The following is a 25,850-nucleotide window of genomic DNA, read 5'->3' as shown; positions in this document are numbered from 1 at the left end:
TTAGGGCCTTTGTATATGTCAGTGGTCCTCTCAAATATTAGTAACAAGAGAATGATAGTGACAATGCACATGTTAGCATGTCATGCATGGTGGACCATATATTAAAGCAAAAGACACTCAGGGCTGTATTTCACATCTGGGCTATCTAGGTATGTGCTTTATGATTGCTTTTAAGAACAATATAAAGTTCTGAGAATACAATGCACTATACAATGGGCAGTGACAGTATACTACTGGCTTGCTGAAAACACTTGGGATGCCACATACAGTAAGACACGGTTCTATGCTGATGTATCACACACGACGGCAGTCACACAGGTAGTAAAATCAATTACCTGATTCTTCCATCATTGTATGCGGGGGTGCCTTCTAGTATGGATTTAATAAAGAATGGTTTGTTCCGGTTGCAGTCCTCAGAACCTCCTACAATGCTGAAACCCAGACTCCCCGCTGTATTCCTCCTCAGCACAATCTCTCTGCAGCTGTACAAATACCTAGACACAGAGACATGGAAGTGTTTATTCATATCTTAATCACTCAGAAACCTTCCTCAATTGTTTTACTGTTTTGTTTGGCCTATATCACACTTACTATTTCACTGTCATATCAAATATCCATCTACCAAGTATTTGTGTCAACAACTTGACATCCTTCTTTGCGATTACTATTTAAAAAGTAAATAAAATTTTATATATATATATATATATATATATATATATACACACAGTCACATACATACATACATACACACACACACACACACACACACACACACACACACACACACACACACACACACACACACATATATCTGCTGGAAGTCATGGCCCTCATTTGGTCCTCCCACCACCCCGCTTGACCCTATCCCCTCCCGCCTTCTCTGCTACCTCTCTCCTACTTGTTCCCATCTTGCCTACCTCCTTAATCTCTCCCTCTCATCAGGCACTGTCTCCCTTGCATTTGAGCATGCCGTTGTCTCCCCAATTCTTAAAAAACCTACCCTTGATCCTAAAACTCTCTCCAACTATTGACTCATCTTTCTCCTCCCTTTTGCCTCCAAATTGAAGCGTATTGTCTACAACCGCCTTACAGCATTTCTTTCCTCCCACTCACTCCTTGAGCCTCTTCAATCTGGCTTCCGTGCTTTCCACTCCGCTGAAACTGTCCTCACAAAAGCCTGTAATGACCTTGCTGCCAAATCCAAGGGCCACTACTCTCTGCTTATTCTCCTTGGCCTCTCTGCTGCTTTTGACACTGTGGCTATCCTCCTACCTCTCTAACCACTCCTTCTCTGTCTCCTCCATCTCCCCCCCCACTTCCACTAGCAGTAGGTGCCTCCCAAGGTTCTGGTCTTTTTAGGTAAGGTACCTTTCCTCCCCTCTCCTCACTCGTGACTCCAACTGTCCCTCTGCTACCTCTTCTTGAATGTCCCAGAGCTTTCTTAAACTTAACATGTCTGAGACTGAACCAACATCTTCCCACCCTCCCGCATTACCTAATTTCCTTATCTATTGATGGCACAACTATCTCCTATAGGGTTAGGCTGTGGGAAGGGTGGGTTAGTTTACTTACAAGCCCTTGTCGGGATTATGGCAGTCGGATGCCAATGTCGGTATTCTAACTGCTGTCATCCTGTACCCAACCTCCATGTTCACTATCTACCCCATCTGTGTCACCCTTGTCTGTTTGCCCCCCCCCACTTTAGAATGTAAGCTCTCACGAACAGGGCCTTCTTTCATCATGTGCTTTCTTTCTATCTCCTAGCTACACCATACTCCTTACAACGTAACTTAGCCCTCAGTTTTAGCCACCCTGACACTTGTTTCAATTTATGTCCCTTGAAGCAGCAATGTTTATATACCTTGTACTTGTCCTACATTGTCTTGTACTACTATTAGTCATGTTTTTCTTGTGTTGTTAATTTGTTTACGTACTTTGTTAGTCACTGAAGAATCCTTGTGGTGACATATAAATAAAGGATATATATCTTTTGACCTGTCGGAACCCAGATCTGCTCGCATCTCGCTATACTTACCCTGGTCTGCGCTGCAGGGTTCTCTCCTGGTCAGGCTTATTTCCAATACAGTGGAGGGAGCCCTTGAGCAAGGCCATTTCTATGGCCAGGTGAGCCAAGCAACCACACAGGGCACCTGTGCCCAGTATCTAGGCAGCAGAATTCCATGAGGTCTGTCTGTCTGCATGGAATATGCTGAAAATGGCCAGTAACCTTACTGTGTGGCATAATTTGTAGGGGACATTACTGTGTGGAGCATAATGTGTAATGGGCATTACGGTGTGGGGCATAATGTGTAATAGGCATTATGGTGTGTGGCATAATGTGTAATGGGTGTTACGGTGTGTGGCATAATGTGTAATGAGCATTATGGTGTGGGGCATAATGTGTAACAGGCATTACTGTGTGGGGCATAAAGTGTAATGGACATTATGGTGTGTGGCATAATGTGTAACAGGCATTAATGTGTGGGGCATAAAGTGTAATGGGCATAACGGTGTGTGGCAAAATGTGTTAGCGGCATAATGTGTAATGGGCATTACAGTGAGTGACATAATGTGTAATGGGCATTACAGTGTGTGGCATATTGTGTAAAGGGCATTACGGAGTGTGGCATAATGTGTAAGGGGCATTACTGAATTACTATGGGGGCGTAGGTGTGTGGAATTAATATGGGGGGGGGCACGTGTGTGGAATTGTATATAAGGAGTAAATACTGACCAGGTTAAGTTGGAGGTGAAATTACTGGTGGGACAGTGTGTGGCATTATTATAAATCGTTTTATGACTGTGGGGTGAAAGCATTTGTTTTATTACCGCGGAGTCTAATGCAAACACATTGCTGTGGGGGGCTAGTGTGTTTATTTAATTACTGTGGGGTCAATGTGTGTGTTTTGTTAGTTTTAGTTTAGTGGGGCACTGATGGTGTGCCTTGGCAATTTTAAAGTCTTGTTGGTATGCCGCGAGTTGAAAAAGGTTGAAAATCACTGTGTTACAGACATAATGAGGATAAACCAAATGGTATGGTACAAGGAAATCTGAAAAGTTTATTTTAATGGAAGCAGTGAAAGTGGCAGGAGAGTGGACTTTTGATATGATAACAGTAATGCAGAGAGCCTCACTTACATATGTCAAGTGTCCCCATTTCAGCAGAATAGTCCGAACTTGACGGCTCATTGTCCTGTGGGCATCTACTACTACGTGTATCGGTGAATGAATGGTTAGAGGAGAGTGGAGGGGGAGATGGAGCAGCCTAGTCCTAGGCCACTCCCACTGAGATGTGGCCATGTCCCCTGTCCCAATTTAAAGACCTGCAATGCTGGGTGGTATGCTCTTAGTTGGTCCCTCTCTGCACTCCAAGGCCTCTCTTACAGAGATTGCATACATTCTATATTGTTTGCTGGAATAATATTGTAATTCTGTAGTTGTAGCTCAGTTAGCTAAAAATCCATCTTGAAAACATTAAATTACTTGCCAGATTGCAGGAATGGGAATTGCTAAAAGATTATGGACTGTGGGCCTGATGTAGAATAGGATGGAAATAGAGCACATGTGCTCCTGTATTGTGTTGTACGTTGAAGATGCGCTTCAACCAGGGGTATATACGCATATCTCCAGCTCTGTATAGCCCTCAGTTCCCTCTACATGACCACCCCGACCTCAAACTAGTGAGAACGTCCCATTGCAGCCCAGTTATGTCTGTTCAGTCCTAGATGGAGATGCGATCAATATGCGTAAAAAGGGCCCTATACACATGGCGATAGCGATGTGACGTCGAGGTGGCCTATGGGCGAGCCGGCGGCGGCGCGGGGGGGCGGAGAAGTGACGGGGGAGTGAAGTTTCTTACTCCCCCGTCACCCGGCTCCATAGCAGTGCATGCTAATATGGATGAGATTGTCCATATTGGCCTACATGCATAAGTGACGGGGCACAAACGATGAACGAGCGCGGGCCGCGCATCGTTCATCGTTGGTGCCTGCACGCTGACCCATATGAACGAGTTCTCGTTCATTAATGAACGAGAACATTCACATCGGTCACTGTTATCTGCCAGTGTGTAGGGCCCATAAGCCGTTTCATCTCCTGTACTTGCATGTGCACAGATCCGGAGCTAGGACACGCAAGGTACGTTTCGCAAATAGGCATACATTCAACTCAGCATCAGCTCCTGTAAAGTTTAACATGGTCTATGTGCTACAATGGCATCACATTATGCCTATATAAGTGTAGAGAAAACAAAAGTAATTCTTCTATTCATTCATGAGAGAGCAGAGAACATAGCACAGCTTGCTGTATGTAACTGCAGGGACTCCATGCTGGCACTCATACTACTAGGTGGCAGACTTGAGTTGTCAGGAAAGACAAGCATACTCTATATTTGGCTGAGTGAGCTGAGTGTAGGGAAACATTCATCCACTGGATGCTCATCCCAGCCTGCCGCAGCAGCATCATCTTCACCAGGTGAGAACAAATAAAAGGTTCTGCATCAGGACCAGCAAATCTAAAACCATTTGTTTTGAACGTGACACCGTTGCAAGATTTCTATAACGCATTCAGTCCCTTTTATTACTGTAAAACATATGTGAAGCATTGGAGCGGAGTCCTACTGCATCTTTATGACTACCAGGCACTGTGTTTGCTTCAAACGGCATCGAAGCATTTTACAATCTACATACTGTGGATTTTACATATGCAACCTGTTAATACTTTACTGCGTAACGAGGAGTCTGACCTCTGGCCTCTTACCCCCTGTGGTCTTAATCAGCAAGTGTTACTAAAATAACACACACATCACGCTCCTCCTCGGATTCCTAGCACTTCCCGGAATGATCTATAATACAACTATACTGTGTCCAGTACAGATAGGAAGGACCAAGAGAAAATGTATATATGGCACATGTGTGAAACTAATTATTTGTTTTAAGCTACTTTGTTTACATATTTTTCTGATCAGTTCCAGGCACCGGTTGAGAGCTCAATCCTAATAAATACATAATATATACACAATCCGGTTTGCCGTGTTTGGTGTGGGATAGTTTGGCATACATAGTCTTGACCTCAACCTTATAGAACACCTTTGGGATGAGTTGGAACAACAAACTGCGAGCCGGCCTTACAGCTCGGCATCAGTGTCTGACCCCATTGAGGCTCTTGTGTCTGTCTGGGGTGGGGAGGTTTAAGAATCTCAAAAACTGCTAACCTCGCAGGATTTGGACATACAAGAGTCTCTAGATTTATCAGTGAATGGTACACAAAGAAAAAACACCCAGTGACCGGCAGTTCTTTGGGCTAATTGCCTTGTTAATGAGAGAGGTCAGAGGAGAATGGCCAGACTGGTTCAAGGCTTCAAGCGAGTGGTGCAAATAAGTTGATATGGGCTGGTATGTCGTACTATGAAGAAATTAGTGGCTGGTACGACGTACCGCCAGCACCATCACGCTGAGTGAGACACGGTGATCGTCAGCAAGACGTAGTGATACAAGACCACAACCAGTGTCGGACTGGGGCATGTAGGGCCCACCGGGGGAATGCAGTGGTAAGGGCCTATTTTAGGGGTGAGTTCAGTCAGCAGAGGGGATGTGGCCTGCCACCTCATTGGTTTGACTAACAATTAGAGAGTGCAATGTATGGGCCCCTTCATAAATATATACAGTAAATTTAGCTGCTGCATGCATGATAATGTACAAGATTAATAACAGCAATGCACTGTAGAAAATACACCATAGTCCAGTATAAGGTAACATATGTATAATGTATAATTCAAGTGCACAGTCTGGAACCTGATCCTTAGAGCATGAGGTGGGCAGTAGGGCCCACCGGTGGTTTCCCCTGTGGGCCAGTCCAAGCCTGTCCACAACAATTTTTGTGCCCCACCCAAATCTAAATCTCTCTACACATTTTAATTCTGCCCCACCTGCAGTGCAACATGGTTTTTCTGGTTTCCAGAGCACTGATAGGGGTTTTGCTGCTTAGCTTCCCAGCTAAGGCAGAATCAGGCTCTGCAAGGGCACCAGAACTATAGGTTGCAACATCCCGTCATTTGGTCATTTTCAACTTTCACTATGCAGCCTGGCTACACCTTCCTATTATATGGTTTCTATAGACTCAGATCTTTTGAGATATATATATTATATATATATATATATATATATATATATATATATATATACATACACACACACACATTTGTAATATCATTGGTATTATTCATGTTTATTAATACCTTCATACACATTTTTATTCTGCTTCACGTCCATACAGTATTATATTGAAGATATTTGTTGTTTTAAAACATAAATTCTAATGTTTATAATGGGACAATGAGGGGCGAATACTAGTACACTAACCCTTCTAATGCATTAACAGTATAAAAGTATGTGATTTACAGTGTTTGTTTTTAAAAGTAAATTAATGTATCCTTGGAATTCATTGTAGTAGTAGTAGTAGTAGTAGTAGTAGTAGTAGTAGTAGTAGTAGCAGCAGTAGTGGTGGAAGCAGTACTAATAGAAGTAGTATAATTATTATTTTATTATCATACTTTTTTTTCTATGGTTCCACATACATTCAGTAGCATTATACTGTACATCAGGCCTGGCCAACCTGTAGCTCTCCAGATGTTGTGAAACTACGCATCCCAGCATACCATGCCACAGTTTTAGCATTCCCTAATAGCAAAACAGTGGCAAGGCATGATGGGCCTTGTAGTTTTACAACAGCTGGAGAGCCACAGGTTGGCCAGGCCTGCTGTACATCATGGGTCTTCAACCTGCGGTTCTCCAGCTGCTGGGGAACTACACATAATAATAAAAATAGGGGCTGCATGAGGAAACATGGCGGCAGTGCCCCTGCCTACGCAGCCAGGCTGCGCTGGCTGGGATCAACTTCTATTCGATGCGATCGCTTTGATTGACACATGCTGGGTAGCCTGGCCCTGTGCTAGGCGGCTCCCAGCATGTGAGTATATTGTTGCATATTTTGTTCTCGCAACAAAATCTGGAACCAACTCTGAATAGCCCCCTTAGTCTGTACATTTTTACCTACATTATGTCAGTAGGTAATGATAAATGCTTTTTGTTCACTATGTGAATTTTAAGATAGAAAAATTATGAAAATTAAATAACCCCCTGATGTCAGTGATTATAGACTTAAAACACAATGAGAAGTTTCTTGTTACCTACTGAAGGCACAAACCTTTTCTCCAGGAGATCCTTGGCTGATGCATCACTAGATTCTGACTGATGCGGCACTAGAATAAACACTAAAAATCTGCTCTACCATGTCCTATTGAGGTGACAAAACCAAGTTTTCCTGCTCTTAAAATAATATTTAAGCGGAGCTACTACTGGAGGCATTATGTGTATAAGCAGCACCGCTACAGGGTTTATTATGTGTGTAAGCAGCACCGCTACTGGGGACAGTACGTGTATAAGCGGCACCACTACTGGGAGGCATTATGTGTATAAGCAGCACCACTACAGGGGTTATTATGTGTATTAGCGGTGTTGTTACTGGGAGCATTATGTGTATAAGCGGCGTTGCTACATGCAGTATAATGTGAATAAGATTGTGCTACTGTATGGCGTATTTTGAAATGGGGGTATTATGTGGCCACATCCCTTCATTGTGAGACCACACACCTTTTGCGCACACTGTCCCTTTGTAAAGTATGAGAGGGCGCAAATTTATAGTTTGCTGGGGGGCGACAAACACCCTAGCACCAGCCCTGGTGACAAGGGCATTAATGTCGGGGCATAATATGTTGTCTGGGGCATTACTGTGTAGGGTATAATATGGTAGCAGGAGCATAACTGTGGGGGCATAATATAGTGTCAGGGGCATTACTGTGGGGACTTTATATATATATATATATATATATATAGTAGCAGAGACTTAGACACTCAGGTCAACCGTGTAATCAAAGCAATATAGGGGGTCATTCCGAGTTGTTCGCTCGCTAGCAGATTTTAGCAGCATTGCACACGCTAGGCCGCCGCCCACTGGGAGTGTATCTTAGCTTAGCAGAATTGCGAACGAAAGATTAGCAGAATTGCGAATTTAAATTTCATAGCAGTTTCTGAGTAGCTCGAGACTTACTCCTACATTGCGATCAGCTCAGCCCGTTTCGTTTCTGGTTTGACGTCACAAACACGCCCTGCGTTCGGTCAGCCACTCCCCCGTTTCTCCAGACATTCCCACGTTTTATCCTGGCACGCCTGCGTTTTTCTGCATACTCCCAGAAAACGGTCAGTTTCCACCCAGAAACACCCACTTCCTGTCAATCACACTCCGATCACTTCAACTATGAAAATTCTTCGTTCGGACGTGAGTAAATCTACTAAGTTTTGTGCTAAAATACTTAGCGCATGCGCATTTTCGCCTTAATCACTCCGTTGCAAAAATCGGCAACGAGCGAACAACTCGGAATGACCCCCCCTAGTGTGATAAGTGTTACAACTAAAAATCTATTAGACACTCCTCATTCGCTGTGTGAGTGGCGGCTCATAAACTGAAAATTGTGTTTGGTGTACACATATGGTTAGATGCGGGAAATGGTGAATATAAGCGCCCAAGAGTATGAGAATTTAGATGAGCTCTAGTGAATATGACAATGATATAGGCCCAAAACGGTGATGGTCACCTGACTGAAGCTCCCTTAACCAGATAAGTGTTTTTGGCCTATATCATTGTCATATCCACTAGAGCTCATCTAAATTCTCACACTATTGGGCGCTTACATTCACCATTTCCTATATATATATATATATATATATATATATTTATATTTATTTATTTTATTTATTTTGGGGAGGGGGGGGTGTAGCCCTGCCTATTTTGTCAGTCCCAGGTCCCACAATTTCTGATAGTAGCCCTGACTCTCGCCTCTCCTCTATCCTGATCACTGCATCCCATGCGCAAAGCCAAGATTTTGCCCATGCTGCCCCCTTCACTGGAACGAGCTCCCTCACTCTATTACACTCTCCCCGACCTTGCAAAGCTTCAAATGGCACTGAAAACCGGCCTGTTCATCAAAGCGCACCCTTCCGGAAAAACCTAGTCTCGAGGCTGCTCTCCTAACCCCATGCTTTGGCCATCCTTGCTTCACTTACTTCCTGCCATCAGGCCACCTTCTGCTTTCTCGCACCTCATGTAACTTATCTGTCTCCGCCCTCCCCCTAGATTGTAAGCTCCTTGGAGAGGGGCCCTCTTCCCTCCTGGTCTCACAGCCCTCTTCTCTCACACTTCAATTACAGCTCTCTCCTACTCAGCGACCGTCTATACCTGCATCTCCTCTCGCTCATAACTGTTCTTATCTTCCAACAGCTGCCTGCCCCATGTAGTATGCCAGTTATTACTTTGCTTCCTTACGCCCCAGCTGTGTACTGGAAATTGTGGTGCTTATTGTTACCTGCACTCTGTTTTAGTTTTTCAGTTACTATAATGTCAAGTTCTATGTATCCTGTAATGCATAACTCCCAACTCTCCCGATTTTCTGGGGACAGTCCCATGTTTTGGGACTGTCCCACCCGCGGGACGCAGTGTCCCGAGGTGTGTGTGTGTGTGTGTGTGTGTGTGTGTGTGTGTGGAAGGGGGGGGGGGGGGGTTGGGGAAGTTGGGAGGCTCCTGTCACTGTCTGGGGTGTATAGACACTGTGCGCATGTGCGTCTATTCATGGGAGACAGAGGGAGAGAAGGCATGCCAGCAGCTCACAGCGCGCTGGACATGCCCTCTCAGTGACAAAAACCATCGCAGCACTCCCGCAAATCCACGCCCCCTTTTCGCAGCGCAGTTGTCCCGCGGACCCATTTACAAATGTTGGGAGGTATGCTATTGTTCTAATGTGTGCCGTATGTATGGTGCTGCGAACCGTTTGTGGCACGTTATAAATAATATAGAATAATATTAGGCATGACCCACTGGTTGCATAAATCCATCCGGGAACAAAATGTGTCAGGGTAGTCCTAACTGGCGCTAAGCTGCTCAGATGTAACAGATTTCGGAATAAATGTCACCACATTTAGATCAAGAAACAAAAACCAGCAATTTGAAACACTGTCATACACCACAAGCGCTAAATTGAGATATCACCATAACGTCCCTTTTAGGCTGAACGACGGATCCTTTCCTCTCAGATGTATCTCCAATTCAGGTCAATAAAATATAGGCTTCCCAGGTATGGATACCATAAAAAAGACAAAATAACAAGGACAAACCAATGTGTAGTAAGTAATATCAACACTTATTAAAGTTCATATGGTGCCTTTAAATGATTGAAGTGGATTCAAAGCGTACCCCACTCACACTGAAAAAGAAAGTGTAAAGCACATCAGGGTTTCTTTGTGGGGGTCACCTTCATTTGTTCATATAACACCCAGTGTGCCAGAGATGGGATCACACTCAGACTCAAGAGTGACTTGTGATAGTATCCTGAAGAAGGCAGGAGATGCGTACCCCAACACTCACACTCGATAGACTGGTTGCAAACATGTAAAGCTATCTTTCTCTCCTTCAAGGAAAAAGGACAATCCAAAGATCGCGTACCACAACTCACAATTAGAAGAACTGTGTAACTCCTATCAAGGTATCTTTAGATTTTCATATGAGGATCACAGCTGGAAAATTTCTGGTATGGTCTCCAGGCGTAGGTCATGAATAAAGATAATAAAAACAGCCAATATGTAATGGGTCCTACTGAGTGTGATATACACAATATCTCCAACAAACTTAGATGGATTTAGGGCGTACCCAACTCATGTCTTGATAAAGGCCCAGATGTGGGCTGAAACGCGTCGACAAACAGGAGTGGTCATCCATGCATTCTTTTTATTTTCATGTATCGTTAAATAAAATCTGTAACCCCCTATTTTTACTCACTTTGGTATGAGCATTGCTATTTTTTCTTTTTTTGGGGTTCACGGAATAATACATGATTTAAATACACAAGCTGCATTTGCCACTTGAAGCCCAAAGATACCTTGATAGGAGTCTTTTAACACATCAAACTGTGAGTTGGGGTACGCCATATTGAATTATCATCTATTACTCTGGGAAAAGTAAAGATACCTTTATGAGTTTGCTACCTGCCTCCAGAGTGTGAGTGTCGGGGTACGCATTGGCTGTCTACCTTTTGAAGTCTGTTTGAACCCCGTATACGTTCTACTATAAAGAAACCGCTATATGCTTTGAATGCTTGATGCATGTGTGAGTGGGGTACGCCCTAAATCCATCTAAGTTTGTTGGAGATATTGTGTATATCACACTCAGTAGGACCCATTACATATTGGCTGTTTTTTATTATCTTTATTCATGACCTACGCCTGGAGACCATACCAGAAATTTTCCAGCTGTGATCCTCATATGAAAATCTAATGATACCTTGATAGGAGTTACACAGTTCTTCTAATTGTGAGTTGTGGTACGCGATCTTTGGATTGTACTTTTTCCTTGAAGGAGAGAAAGATACCTTTACATGTTTTCAACCAGTCTATTGAGTGTGAGTGTTGGGGTACGCATCTCCTGCCTTCTTCAGGAAACTATCACAAGTCACTCTTGAGTGAGTGTGATCCCATCTCTGGCACACTGGGTGTTATATGAACAAATGAAGGTGACCCCCACAAAGAAACCCTAATGTGCTTTACACTTTCTTTTTCAGTGTGAGTGGGGTACGCTTTGAATCCACTTCAATCATTTAAAGGCACCATATGAACTTTAATAAGTGTTGATATTACTTACTACACATTGGTTTGTCCTTGTTATTTTGTCTTTTTTATGGTATCCATACCTGGGAAGCCTATATTTTATTGACCTGAATTGGAGATACATCTGAGAGGAAAGGATCCGTCGTTCAGCCTAAAAGGGACGTTATGGTGATATCTCAATTTAGCGCTTGTGGTGTATGACAGTGTTTCAAATTGCTGGTTTTTGTTGCATAAATCCATCCATCCACTGTAATGGTAACTTCTGTGTACCCTGTGTTGTTCTAATGTGTGCCGTATGTACAGTGCTACAAACCACTTGTGGCGCTTTATAAATAATATGGAATAATAATAATAATAGGCATGACCCTCTGGTATAATGCTCCTGCATGAATCCAGCTGCACAAGGTAAGATAAATCCTTAGAAAGCCAGTATATTATGTTGGTAAATAGCTGTAAAAATCAGAAGTGTGCAGACCTTTTTATATAGTTCAGCACCTGATAAACCATGTCTCCTTTCAAACGGATGGGAGCTCTATATGTTGCAGTTTCATAGGCTACTCTCAGCTGTCTTGGTCTCAGTCTGCCAGTCACGCCAGCGGCAGCTCCTAGTACCAAGTTGTCAGCTCATACAAGGATCCTGTAGCCCCAGTCTGTCAAAGACTGGTGCAAGGTTCCAAAAATGGTGAACAGTCATGGCAGCGTCTAGTTACCCTTCGTGGAGAGGACCTTTCCCATAAGCCCCTGGGTCCATGTCACCAACTATTTGGAATAGTAACCTGTGGCGGGCGAAGCGAGACACTGAGCCCTAAACATGGCGAGCGAAGCGAGGGTACAATGGTGCATAGATAAAACAAAATAACCTCAAACAGACGGAGACCGGATAAATCTTTAAGGCGCTGTAAGGGCGGAAGTTCTCATCTACCCTCTCGTGCTGTCACTTCCTGGTCCTGATCACGATGGGAACACAAACACAACCAAACAGTAATGGGCAGGTGAAGCAAATGATACAAAGTTCCTGCAGACAAGTGCAGTAAATCAATATAGGGCCCCTGCAGCAATAAAGCTGGGTCCGATCTCAAAATGGGAGTGTGGCCTATGGAAAAGGGGGCATGGCTTTGTGGGAGTGCCGCGATAGCGAGCCATGCCGCCATTTTTCATCACTGAGGGGGCATGCCCAGCTCTCTGTGAGCTGCTGGTATGCCCCCTCTCCCTCTGGGGTAGCTGTATTAAGCCCGGTGAAGTTATAAAGCAGTGATAAGTAGAAAGTGATAACGAACCAGCCAATTAGCCCGACCTGTCAATTTTCAAACCCGTAATGATTGGCTGGTGCGTTATCACCTTCCACTTATCACTGCTTTATCACTTCTCCAGACTTAATACATCTGCCCCTCTGTCTCCTGTGAATAGATGCTGTGCGCATGCGCACAGTGTCTATTCACAGCTGCACAGTGTCTACACAGAGCAGCGAGTGACAGGAGCCTCCCAACTGCTCCCCTCCCCCACCCTCACCACCACCATCACCACCGTGGGACACTGCGGCCCGCGGGTGGGACAGCGGGACAGTCCCAAAAAAATGTGACTGTCCTGGGAAAATCGGGACAGTTGGGAGGTAGGAAAAAGGTGTGCACACATCTGATTATTATAGCCATTTACCAATATAATATACCAGCTATCTAAGTGTTTATCTCACCTTGTGATGCTGGATTCATGCAGGAACATTATACCAGCGGGTCATGCCTATGATATTTCTATAGGATTTTATTCGATTTGATACGGTACCGTATATGATATATATCTTATATAGATGTAGCCACGCTCATCCATCATCGTGGCATGTATGGCGCGACTAGTGTTCCTACGTCTGTGGCATGCTTATGCACGCGCACACCATACACTTCTATGGTTGTATGCATGCTGCACTTAATCGCACTGCGGCGCAATCGCAGCATGCCGTGGTGCGTGTGCCCGTTTAAACGCATTGCGGCAACAATGAGCGTGGCTTGGCTACATCTGTATTCCTTGGAGTGACTATTCTCTAACTGATTGCACCTTTGTATAGCTATACTCAGCAAATAAAACACAGTATTTGAATTATATTGTTGCTGAAAAGAAACTACTTCTGATACTCTGTTTTTGTATGAATATTGTCAGTTTCTTTTAATGAGTTACCAATTTTACTGTTTATGTCTATATCATTTTTTTATTGGTTATGAATAAATATTATTTTAAGGGATGGAAACTTGATGTTGTCACTCCAATAGGATACAGCAGCGCATTTTTTCTTGTTTATTGTATGTATTGTGGGGCAGACAATTGCCCCTTTATTACTGCTGCAGCTGTGCCCTCTGCTATGTCAGGCGCTGGATATAACCTATTTAATGCAGCACTAGATCCTGGCTGATGCAGCACAAGAAACATCATAAATAAGTACTGAGGATGATAGTTGCAGGACACCCCTATACTAGTGAAAGAGTTCTTTGTCTCATGTTATTGCACGCAAAGGGGCTAGTTGTTGTTTATCCAAAAATCAAGGTTAGAAATGCAGAGATAATAAACGTATCACGTGTATTAAAATCATTCCAACAAAAACAATAATTAACTTTCCCCTCTTATAACTATAGGACACCATGCTTACAGCCTGGAGACTTTGATAAGTAGCCCCACAAGGATGCATGCTAAAGAAGGGAGCAGGGGGGTGATGAGTTAGGATTGTGGAGAAATTACTCTCTTATACTCAGTAATGTGCATCTTGGCAGGAAAACTGAAAGGGATTCCAGATGTGGAATCTGAGGCCTGCAAGGTCACATAAGTTAACACTCAAGGTCACCAGGCACCAGAGTGAGTCAATTACTTTTGGTGATGATAAAATAAAAAGATGACAACAATCCAGGTTTTATAAAGAAACCGTTTCCATTAAATTAGTCTAATTATTTGGACAGAAATACTGCAGTTTAATACTAAGCTGTATTCTGTGTCCTCAGTAAAGCTAAAAGAGTATAAGAACATAATTATACAAAAACTCTTATACCTCCACCCTCCAAGTGCTCCTTGTAGACTCCTGTTCACTTTTTCCTACACTGTGTGTTCCTGGTTACAGTACAGTCTTTCCAAGTCTTGTTCTGGGTACCACTATAGCAGGGTGACCCCGTGTGGGTTATTGCCTTGTTTTAGTGGGATCCAGTCAAACCTAACTAGCGCAAGTACTTATTGAGAGTCCGGGATTTGGGGGAGGGGTCATTTTTGTGTTTTGTTTTCATTTACTTTTGTACTCAAGTTTCTCCCACAAATTTCAGTAGACCATTAATTGCAGTGAGTGGGCTTTCTGAATATAGAACACACACTGGAATTCCCATTGAAATACATGGACCATTAAAACAAATAGCAAGATTTTTAACGTAAAAGCCCTAGATTTGAGCCATTGAAAATGGCCTGAATACGGTCGATTATGGATAAAATTGCTGTAAACTAGATTAGTATTTGGCCAATTAATTCACAATTTTCTTAAGGTGATTTTGAGCAGTTTAAACCTGCTGAACAGAATGGACCTTCAATAGATTCCCCATTAGTGAGTTTGTGAAATGGTGACCTTACTGTTCCTGTACATATACAAATGGACTAAAAATTCTCTCTCAGAACACTATGTTCAATATCACAAACAGATTGGATGCATTTACATTCTTTCCTCTGAAACGGGTAATAAATCCTATCCAGGGGAGAGATCGTTTTCAATTGTTGAAAGAAAAAAATAAAATGGGTTATTAAAGTTAAGCAAGATTTATCTTTAATCTTTATATTGCACACTATCAGGAAACATAAAATCACATTTACTGTTGGATGTTTGCATGGAAAATTGTACAGTATTTAGCCTAACTCTGCTGGTGATTACAACTCCCAACATCTTGTACTAACCATACAGTGGATGAACAACTGGGAGTGGTGACAAGTGACAAGAGACGAGAGCTGGGGAGTCACACAGTACTCAGTAAACAATTTCCCATTAATGCAAAGATACCTCCATGGTCGTTCTGTTTTATACAAGACATTTTACTCATTTGAAAGGACTGTGACCACTAGGGGGAGCTCAACTACTGGATTCCATTTTGTTTTTATTTTTCATTTCCAAATGTTATTCCCTCCTCCCTAAACTCTAATTATGGTGTTGATTCAATTAGCCACAGAGGGTGAGAGTTGCCCCCCTCGTGAGCTTGCGGAGACCCACTCACGGCTACTTGGATCGACCCCTATGTGTTTTTATTAAAAAGGAATAGAAAAATAAAGTGACTATGATCACTGCTTATACATATAAAACATCATCCACCTAACAATAAAGCTACATTTCAAGTGTATTCAATATGAAAAAAAACTATCTTGCAATACAAACATGAATAGTATTAAATGAAAATATAATAATTTTCATTATAAAATATTAAATATAATTTTTTTATTTTTCCTCTTTGTAATTTCTGTGTAATTTAAAATTTCTCCTAGTTATTCATTGATTATGCATGTTTCATGCATGTTCCCTTGTATGGCGCCATACTTTCCCCTATCAGCAGATAATGCAAATGAACAGTATACTTATTAAATTTGGTGGCATTCCGCCTATTAGAGCTGCAGACAAACTCTAATTATGGTCACGTTGTGCGTGTGTGTCTATTTAGCAGTTAAGTTGATATTGAATATATTGGTGGTCATTCCGAGTTGTTCGCTCGTTGCCATTTTTCGCAACGGAGCGATTAGGTAGAAAATGTGCATGCGCATGGTACGCAGCGCACATACGCTTAGTTATTTACCACAAAACTTAGTAGATTTACACAGGATCGAGCAACGTTTTTTCAACGCTCGAGTGATCGTAGTGTGATTGACAGGAAGTAGGTGTTTCTGGGCGGCAACATGGCGTTTTCAGGGAGTGTGCTAAAAAACGCAGGCATGCCAGTTAAAAACGCAGGAGTGGCTGGAGAAACGGGGAAGTGGCTGGCTGAACGCAGGGCGTGTTTGTGACGTCAAACCAGGAACTAAACGGACTGAGGTGATCGCAATCTAGGAGTAGGTCTGGAGCTACTCAGAAACTGCAGGGAATTATTTAGTAGCAATTCTGCTAATCTTTCGTTCGCTATTCTGCTAAGCTAAGATACACTCCCAGAGGGCGGCGGCCTAGCGTGTGCAATGCTGCTAAAAGCAGCTAGCGAGCGATCAACTCGGAATGAGGGCCCTTGTGCGATGCAGCAGATGTTGGTAAATGTACTGATACTTGTTAGGGCTGCACTGCTGGATCCATGACACTCTTCAAGATACAATGAATCCATCTTAAGGCCCATATAGACGGGCCGATGCGGGAGAGATGTGTGCTGAGCGAACCGCTCAGCACACATCTCTCCCGCTGCTCAGCACAGCGCGATCTGTGCTGAGCGTGCGGGGGGAGACGGGGGGGGGGGGGGCGCTCACTTCACCCAGCGGGTGAAATGAGCGACCCGCTAGATTGGCCTGCACGGCAGGCCGATCTAGCAGCAGCGATAGCGATGCGCGGGGCTGCGCATCGCTATCGCTGTAAGGGGTACACACGGAGCGATCAGGTTTATATTCTAAGCAATCTAGTCAGATTGCTTAGAATATCGCTCCGTGAGTACCCCCCTTTAAGGAGTTTGGTATCATATGTAGGATTCAGCCACACAAATCTGAATCCTGATTTCCCTGTGAATTTTGTGCAGAATGATTCTTTACATTTTACTATATATTCAATTTAGTATGTACATTGGGGATCAGTATATGGCAGTATAGTTTGTTACAGGATATTGATCCCTTGTATTGTGCACCCGTAGCTGTACAGTACCTCTACTTCATTGTTATGGCATAACGCAAGGCAATACAATGTTACTCCGTGTCACTGGCCACCTCCCCCTGACGCTTACATAATCACACACAAAGCTGTGCTTACCAGGTGTCTTCAGGCCAAACACTCCAATTCTACTAACTTCAAGGTAACACTCACTGGTTTAATCTTGTTTGGAAGCTACAGGGGCTTAACAGAACAACTACTGCGTTCAGCGAGTCAGGCCCATTGACACTGTGAAGGGATGAGACATCTTTAGGTTCCTAATAGGCTTATTAAGTGGGTGAACGTCTAACAGGAGTTTATTTGGTTCTGCAGCAACTCCTAGTGTTATGCAACATACGTATTTTAGAAGCTTACAGTGTATTTGATGCATATACTTTCGGGAGATGTACAGTATTACCTGCCTTGTCATCATCTGAAATATATGTTCTAAATACATCGTAGCACACGAACAAAGGTTCCCATTGATTGAAAAAATAAATAAAGTCATTAATTAATTAACACCGCTATGTTCGAGTCCAGCAAGTTAATAATAAGAATTTACTTACCGATAATTCTATTTCTCGTAGTCCGTAGTGGATGCTGGGGACTCCGTAAGGACCATGGGGAATAGCGGCTCCGCAGGAGACTGGGCACAAAAGTAAAGCTTTAGGACTACCTGGTGTGCACTGGCTCCTCCCCCTATGACCCTCCTCCAAGCCTCAGTTAGGATACTGTGCCCGGACGAGCGTACACAATAAGGAAGGATTTTGAATCCCGGGTAAGACTCATACCAGCCGCACCAATCACACCGTATAACTTGTGATCTAAACCCAGTTAACAGCATGATAACAGAGGAGCCTCTAGAAAAGATGGCTCACTACAGCAATAACCCGATTTTTGGTAACAATAACTATGTACAAGTATTGCAGACAATCCGCACTTGGGATGGGCGCCCAGCATCCACTACGGACTACGAGAAATAGAATTATCGGTAAGTAAATTCTTATTTTCTCTGACGTCCTAGTGGATGCTGGGGACTCCGTAAGGACCATGGGGATTATACCAAAGCTCCCAAACGGGCGGGAGAGTGCGGATGACTCTGCAGCACCGAATGAGAGAACTCCAGGTCCTCCTCAGCCAGGGTATCAAATTTGTAGAATTTTACAAACGTATTTGCTCCTGACCAAGTAGCTGCTCGGCAAAGTTGTAAAGCCGAGACCCCTCGGGCAGCCGCCCAAGATGAGCCCACCTTCCTTGTGGAGTGGGCATTTACAGATTTTTGGCTGTGGCAGGCCTGACACAGAATGTGCAAGCTGAATTGTACTACAAATCCAACGAGCAATAGTCTGCTTAGAAGCAGGAGCACCCAGCTTGTTGGGTGCATACAGGATAAACAGCGAATCAGATTTCCTGACTCTAGCCGTCCTGGAAACATATATTTTCAGAGCCCTGACAACGTCTAGCAACTTGGAGTCCTCCAAGTCCCTAGTAGCCGCAGGCACCACAATAGGTTGGTTCAGGTGAAACGCTGAAACCACCTTAGGGAGAAACTGAGGACGAGTCCTCAATTCCGCCCTGTCCGAATGGAAAATCAGATAAGGGCTTTTACAGGATAAAGCCGCCAATTCTGACACGCGCCTGGCCCAGGCCAGGGCCAACAGCATGACCACTTTCCATGTGAGATATTTTAACTCCACAGATTTAAGTGGTTCAACCAATGTGACTTTTGGAACCCAAAAACTACATTGAGATCCCAAGGTGCCACTGGAGGCACAAAAGGAGGCTGTATATGCAGTACCCCTTTTACAAACGTCTGAACTTCAGGGACTGAAGCTAGTTCTTTTTGGAAGAAAATTGACAGGGCCGAAATTTGAACCTTAATGGACCCCAATTTAAGGCCCATAGACACTCCTGTTTGCAGGAAATGTAGGAATCGACCCAGTTGAATTTCCTCCGTCGGGCCTTACTGGCCTCGCACCACGCAACATATTTTCGCCAAATGCGGTGATAATGTTTTGCGGTTACATCCTTCCTGGCTTTTATCAGGATAGGGATGACTTCATCCGGAATGCCTTTTTCCTTCAGGATCCGGCGTTCAACCGCCATGCCGTCAAACGCAGCCGCGGTAAGTCTTGGAACAGACAGGGTCTTTGCTGGAGCAGGTCCCTTCTTAGAGGTAGAGGCCACGGATCCTCCGTGAGCATCTCTTGAAGTTCCGGTTACCAAGTCCTTCTTGGCCAATCCGGAGCCACGAATATAGTGCTTACTCCTCTCCATCTTATAATTCTCAGTACCTTGGGTATGAGAGGCAGAGGAGGGAACACATACACTGACTGGTACACCCACGGTGTTACCTGAGCGTCTACAGCTATTGCCTGAGGGTCCCTTGACCTGGCGCAATACCTGTCGAGTTTTTCCCAACGGTTTATAATCATGTGGAAGACTTCTGGGTGAAGTCCCCACTCTCCCGGGTGGAGGTCGTGTCTGCTGAGGAAGTCTGCTTCCCAGTTGTCCACTCCCGGAATGAATACTGCTGACAGTGCTATCACATGATTTTCCGCCCAGCGAAGAATCCTTGCAGCTTCTGCCATTGTCCTCCTGCTTCTTGTGCCACCCTATCTGTTTACGTGGGTGACTGCCGTGATGTTGTCCGACTGGATCAACACCGGCTGACCTTTAAGCAGAGGTCTTGCTAAGCTTAGAGCATTGTAAATGGCCCTTAGCTTCAGGATATTTATGTGAAGTGATGTATCCAGGCTTGACCATAAGCCCTGGAAATTCCTTCCCTGTGTGACTGCTCCCCAGCCTCGCAGGCTGGCATCCGTGGTCACCAGGACCCAGTCCTGAATGCCGAATCTGCGGCCCTCTAGAAGATGAGCACTCTGCAACCACCACAGGAGGGACACCCTTGTCCTTGGTGACAGGGTTATCCGCTGATGCATCTGAAGATGCGACCCGGACCATTTGTCCAGCAGGTCCCACTGGAAAGTTCTTGCGTGGAATCTGCCGAATGGGATTGCTTCGTAGGAAGCCACCATTTTCCCCAGAACCCTTGTGCATTGATGCACTGAGACTTGGCTCGGTTTTAGGAGGTTCCTGACTAGCTCGGATAACTCCCTGGCTTTCTCCTCCGGGAGAAACACCTTTTTCTGGACTGTGTCCAGGATCATCCCTAGGAACAGAAGACGAGTCGTCGGAACCAGCTGCGATTTTGGAATATTGAGAATCCAACCGTGCTGCCGCAACACTACCTGAGATAGTGCTACACCGACCTCCAACTGTTCTCTGGATCTTACCCTTATCAGGAGATCGTCCAAGTAAGGGATAACTAAAACTCCCTTCCTTCGAAGGAGTATCATCATTTCAGCCATTACCTTGGTAAAGACCCGGGGTGCCGTGGACCATCCAAACGGCAGCGTCTGAAACTGATAGTGACAGTTCTGTACCACAAACCTGAGGTACCTTTGGTGAGAAGGGTAAATTGGGACATGAAGGTAAGCATCCTTGATGTCCAGAGACACCATGTAGTCCCCTTCTTCCAGGTTCGCAATCACTGCTCTGAGTGACTCCATCTTGAATTTGAACTTCTGTATGTAAGTGTTCAAAGATTTTAGATTTAAAATCGGTCTCACCGAGCCGTCCGGCTTCGGTACCACAACAGTGTGGAATAATACCCCTTTCCCTGTTGCAGGAGGGGTACCTTGATTATCACCTACTGGGAATACAGCTTGTGAATGGCTTCCAAAACTGCCTCCCTGTCGGAGGGAGACGTCGGTAAAGCCGACTTTAGGAAACTGCGAGGGGGAGACGTCTCGAATTCCAATTTGTACCCCTGAGATACCACCTGAAGGATCCAGGGGTCTACTTGCGAGTGAGCCCACTGCGCGCTGAAATTCTTGAGACGGGCCCCCACCGTGCCTGAGTCCGCTTGTAAAGCCCCAGCGTCATGCTGAGGGCTTGGCAGAGGCGGGAGAGGGCTTCTGTTCCTGGGAACTGGCTGATTTCTGCAGCCTTTTTCCTCTCCCTCTGTGACGGGGCAGAAATGAGGAACCTTTTGCCCGCTTGTCCTTATGGGAACGAAAGGACTGCGCCTGATAATACGGCGTCTTCTTATGTTGAGAGGCGACCTGGGGTAAAAATGTGGATTTCCCAGCTGTTGCCGTGGCCACCAGGTCTGAAAGACCGACCCCAAATAACTCCTCCCGTTTATAAGGCAATACTTCCATATGCCGTTTGGAATCCGCATCACCTGACCACTGTCGTGTCCATAACCCTCTTCTGGCAGAAATGGACAACGCACTTACTCTTGATGCCAGTCGGCAAATATTCCGCTGTGCATCACGCATATATAGAAATGCATCTTTTAAATGCTCTATAGGCAATAATATACTGTCCCTATCTAGGGTATCAATATTTTCAGTCAGGGAATCCGACCACGCCAACCCAGCACTGCACATCCAGGCTGAGGCGATTGCTGGTCGCAGTATAACACCAGTATGTGTGTAAATACATTTTAGGATACCCTCCTGCTTTCTATCAGCAGGATCCTTAAGGGCGGCCATCTCAGGAGAGGGTAGAGCCCTTGTTTTGACAAGCGTGTGAGCGCTTTATCCACCCTAGGGGGTGTTTCCCAACGCACCCTAACCTCTGGCGGGAAAGGATATAATGCCAATAACTTTTTAGAAATTGTCAGTTTTTATCGGGGGAAAAACACGCTTCATCACACACCTCATTTAATTTCTCAGATTCAGGAAAATTACAGGTAGTTTTTCCTCACCGAACATAATACCCCTTTTAGTGGTACTCGTATTATCAGAAATGTGTAAAACATTTTTCATTGCCTCAATCATGTAACGTGTGGCCCTACTGGAAGTCACATTTGTCTCTTCACCGTCGACACTGGAGTCAGTATCCGTGTCGGCGTCTGTATCTGCCATCTGAGGTAACGGGCGCTTTAGAGCCCCTGACGGCCTATGAGACGTCTGGACAGGCACAAGCTGAGTAGCCGGCTGTCTCATGTCAACCACTTTCTTTTGTAAAGAGCTGACACTGTTAATTCCTTCCAACAGTTCACCCACTCAGGTGTCGACCCCCTAGGGGGTGACATCCCTATTACAGGCAATTTGCTCCGCCTCCACATCATTTTCCTCCTCATACATGTCGACACAAACGTACCGACACACAGCACACACACAGGGAATGCTCTGATAGAGGACAGGACCCCACTAGCCCTTTGGGGAGACAGAGGGAGAGTTTGCCAGCACACACCAGAGCGCTATATATATACACAGGGATAACCTTATATAAGTGTTTTTCCCCTTATAGCTGCTGTATTGTTAATACTGCGCCTAATTAGTGCCCCCCTCTCTTTTTTAACCCTTTCTGTAGTGTAGTGACTGCAGGGGAGAGCTTCCCTCCAACGGAGCTGTGAGGGAAAATGGCGCCAGTGTGCTGAGGAGATAGGCTCCGCCCCTTTTTCGCGGACTTTTCTCCTGCTTTTTTATGGATTCTGGCAGGGGTTAAAATTCATCCATATAGCCCTGGGGGCTATATGTGATGTATTTTCGCCAGCCAAGGTGTTTTTATTGCTGCTCAGGGCGCCCCCCCCTAGCGCCCTGCACCCTCAGTGACCGAAGTGTGAAGTGTGCTGAGGAGCAATGGCGCACAGCTGCAGTGCTGTGCGCTACCTTGGTGAAGACAGGATGTCTTCTGCCGCCGATTTTCCGGACCTCTTCTTGCTTCTGGCTCTGTAAGGGGGCCGGCGGCGCGGCTCTGGGACCGGACTCCATGGCTGGGCCTGTGTTCGATCCCTCTGGAGCTAATGGTGTCCAGTAGCCTAAGAAGCCCAATCCACTCTGCACGCAGGTGAGTTCGCTTCTTCTCCCCTTAGTCCCTCGATGCAGTGAGCCTGTTGCCAGCAGGTCTCACTGAAAATAAAAAACCTAAAACTAAACTTTTCACTAAGCAGCTCAGGAGAGCCACCTAGTGTGCACCCTTCTCGTTCGGGCACAAAAATCTAACTGAGGCTTGGAGGAGGGTCATAGGGGGAGGAGCCAGTGCACACCAGGTAGTCCTAAAGCTTTACTTTTGTGCCCAGTCTCCTGCGGAGCCGCTATTCCCCATGGTCCTTACGGAGTCCCCAGCATCCACTAGGACGTCAGAGAAAAGGGGTTTTTCGATTGAAGGAGGTATCCAAGAGTCACAATTCACTTTGGCAAAATAAATACAAGGGCCTGATAATGAATGCAGGCAGATCGCACATGCTGGGCAGCCTTCACCTACATTCTGAGTCAACTGCTTCTCGCATGGGACTGAATGGGCAATAACGGGGGGTGCAGGAGGCTGCGGCCTGCACATAGAAGAAGTCCCCCCCCCGGAGTTTGATGTGAGGGTGCAGATAAGCTGCAGGCGATTCTGAGGCGCGCGCGCGTGTGTGTGTGTGTGTGTCGGTGGCAAAGCTGCATCACATAGAAGCGTCTGACAGTTGGATGATCACATAGGATGTCCAATCGCAGGAAGCAACCAGAATTGGGACAGCATTCCATGTGGTTCAGAATCAGGCACTACTGTAAGTCTGTGTTCTGATTATACAGCACATGGTGCCAGATGCATCAATAACGTTATCAATAACGATCATGAATAAGTACTTTTTTCCTTGCACTCAGTATGGTTCTGTGTTTTCCATTCAAGGCTGCAAGAAAAAGTGGAGGTGTTGCCCATAGCAACCAATCAAATTATAACTAATTTATCTAGTGCACTTTATAAAATGGTAGCTAGAATCTGTGGACAGAATGTTTGATAAATGTCCCCAACAGAGACAGGAGAGAGAAATGTGCATGTGTGAGAGAGAGATGGTGAGAGATAGAGATATGGATCAATCCCGATTTTCTGCTAGGTTTACATACAGCTCGTATGAAGCCACTAGCAACAGTGTCCCTTAAATACCCTGCTGACTTTAGTTCAAATGGGCTCTGGCTTCTCCTTTCAACTTTACAACAGAAATCCCTGTCCAACCTCTCAATGTTATCCGGGTGATAGGTCGACAGTCAATAGGTTGACTCCAAATGGTCGACGTGCTTACGGTCAAAAGGTTGAAAGGTTCAAATGGTTGACAAGACTTTGGTCAACATGAGCTTTTATGGACTTTTTAATTTTTCACACTTCCCCATCTATGTGGACTACAACGGTAACCAAGCAAAGTGGTACAGTAACTGGGGATCCACATGCTTGAAGTTAAAATTTGACACCAAAAAACATAAAAAACTCATGTTGACTATTTCCATGTCGACCTTTTCAATATGTCGACCATTTAGTGTCGACCTAGACACTGACAACTTTTTGACTGTCGACCTAGGCAGACCTTGGCCCCCCACCCGATGAAGAGGCAGAACATACAGGTTCCACCTCCCTGTCACTACCTAGCACTTTTTCCAAGACATACCATGAACCTTAATCTCAATGGCTCCTTTGTGTATACAAGGTGTGCAATGCATGCGCTGTGTGAGTTCACGGTGAGAAATACAGGGGCCTCTTAATAAACATTTGCGGGATGCAGTTGTAGATCCAGTGGAGGGGCAATCAGTGTGATCACCCCTGTAACACACACACCTTGTGACCTTTGCAGACTACACCGCAGGGCCAGAGGGTGGGTGTTGTGGCTGGTGCTGTCATACCGGGGCAATAATCGTTGGGTAAGTAGAGTGGTTCAAGCCTCACTATGGTTAGGCCAGAAATATCACATATGGACATAATCCCGTGAAAGGACAGAACGTGAGCCAAGTCTCTTGCTGGAAGGTGGTGGTGTTTACGGTCTTTATATATTTTCACAATAGAAAGTATTTAGAGTGATCCATGGACTTTGATATAAGGGATATTAATCTGTACTTTAATTAGAAAGTTTTAAAATGAAAAGCATATATCTGAGTAATGTTTAATGGCAATTGCACACCAAACCTACTTTTGAGAATTATGCAATTTGACGTTACACAAAATCAATGTTTGTATTGCACATTAATAAGGCTAATTTTGTATACTGTTTTTCAGCAGAGCATGGACCATCTAGAAATACTGAAACTGTAAATGTGTATTCTGAATAAACCATGCAAATGTTTGTCCATGTTGTTATTGCAATGATGACTTCCAGGGGGCTGCTATAAGTTGGAAACGTCGGAGTTAGGAGGCTGCGCCCGATGATATTTTGAGAAAGAAAACATATTAGGTGGCCTCCCACATTGTTTATGTACTTCAAGCAGCACTATTGAAATTATTTGCCCTCTATCTGGGGCTGGAAGGAGCCACATCTCTACATTGTGGACACAGGAAACAGA

The 25,850-nt window shown here is 44.7% G+C and overlaps 1 protein-coding gene across 8 annotated transcripts in view; it reads right to left on the bottom strand.

Annotated features, from left to right (window-relative positions):
- LNX1 (ligand of numb-protein X 1) overlaps nucleotides 1-25,850 on the bottom strand; it is a 291,491-nt gene that overhangs the window by 16,489 nt on the left and 249,152 nt on the right. For all 8 annotated transcript variants that reach the window (XM_063920925.1, XM_063920923.1, XM_063920924.1 and 5 more), the window contains one exon: nucleotides 336-494. In XM_063920925.1, the coding sequence (XP_063776995.1) occupies nucleotides 336-494 (159 nt within the window). The remainder of the gene's footprint in view (nucleotides 1-335; nucleotides 495-25,850) is intronic.

The sequence above is a fragment of the Pseudophryne corroboree genome, chromosome 1, assembly GCF_028390025.1.
Source record: "Pseudophryne corroboree isolate aPseCor3 chromosome 1, aPseCor3.hap2, whole genome shotgun sequence".
NCBI classification, from domain to species: Eukaryota; Metazoa; Chordata; class Amphibia; order Anura; family Myobatrachidae; genus Pseudophryne; species Pseudophryne corroboree.
The sequence above is the reverse complement of the archived record's forward strand: the minus strand, read 5'-3'. Positions and strand labels throughout refer to the sequence as shown.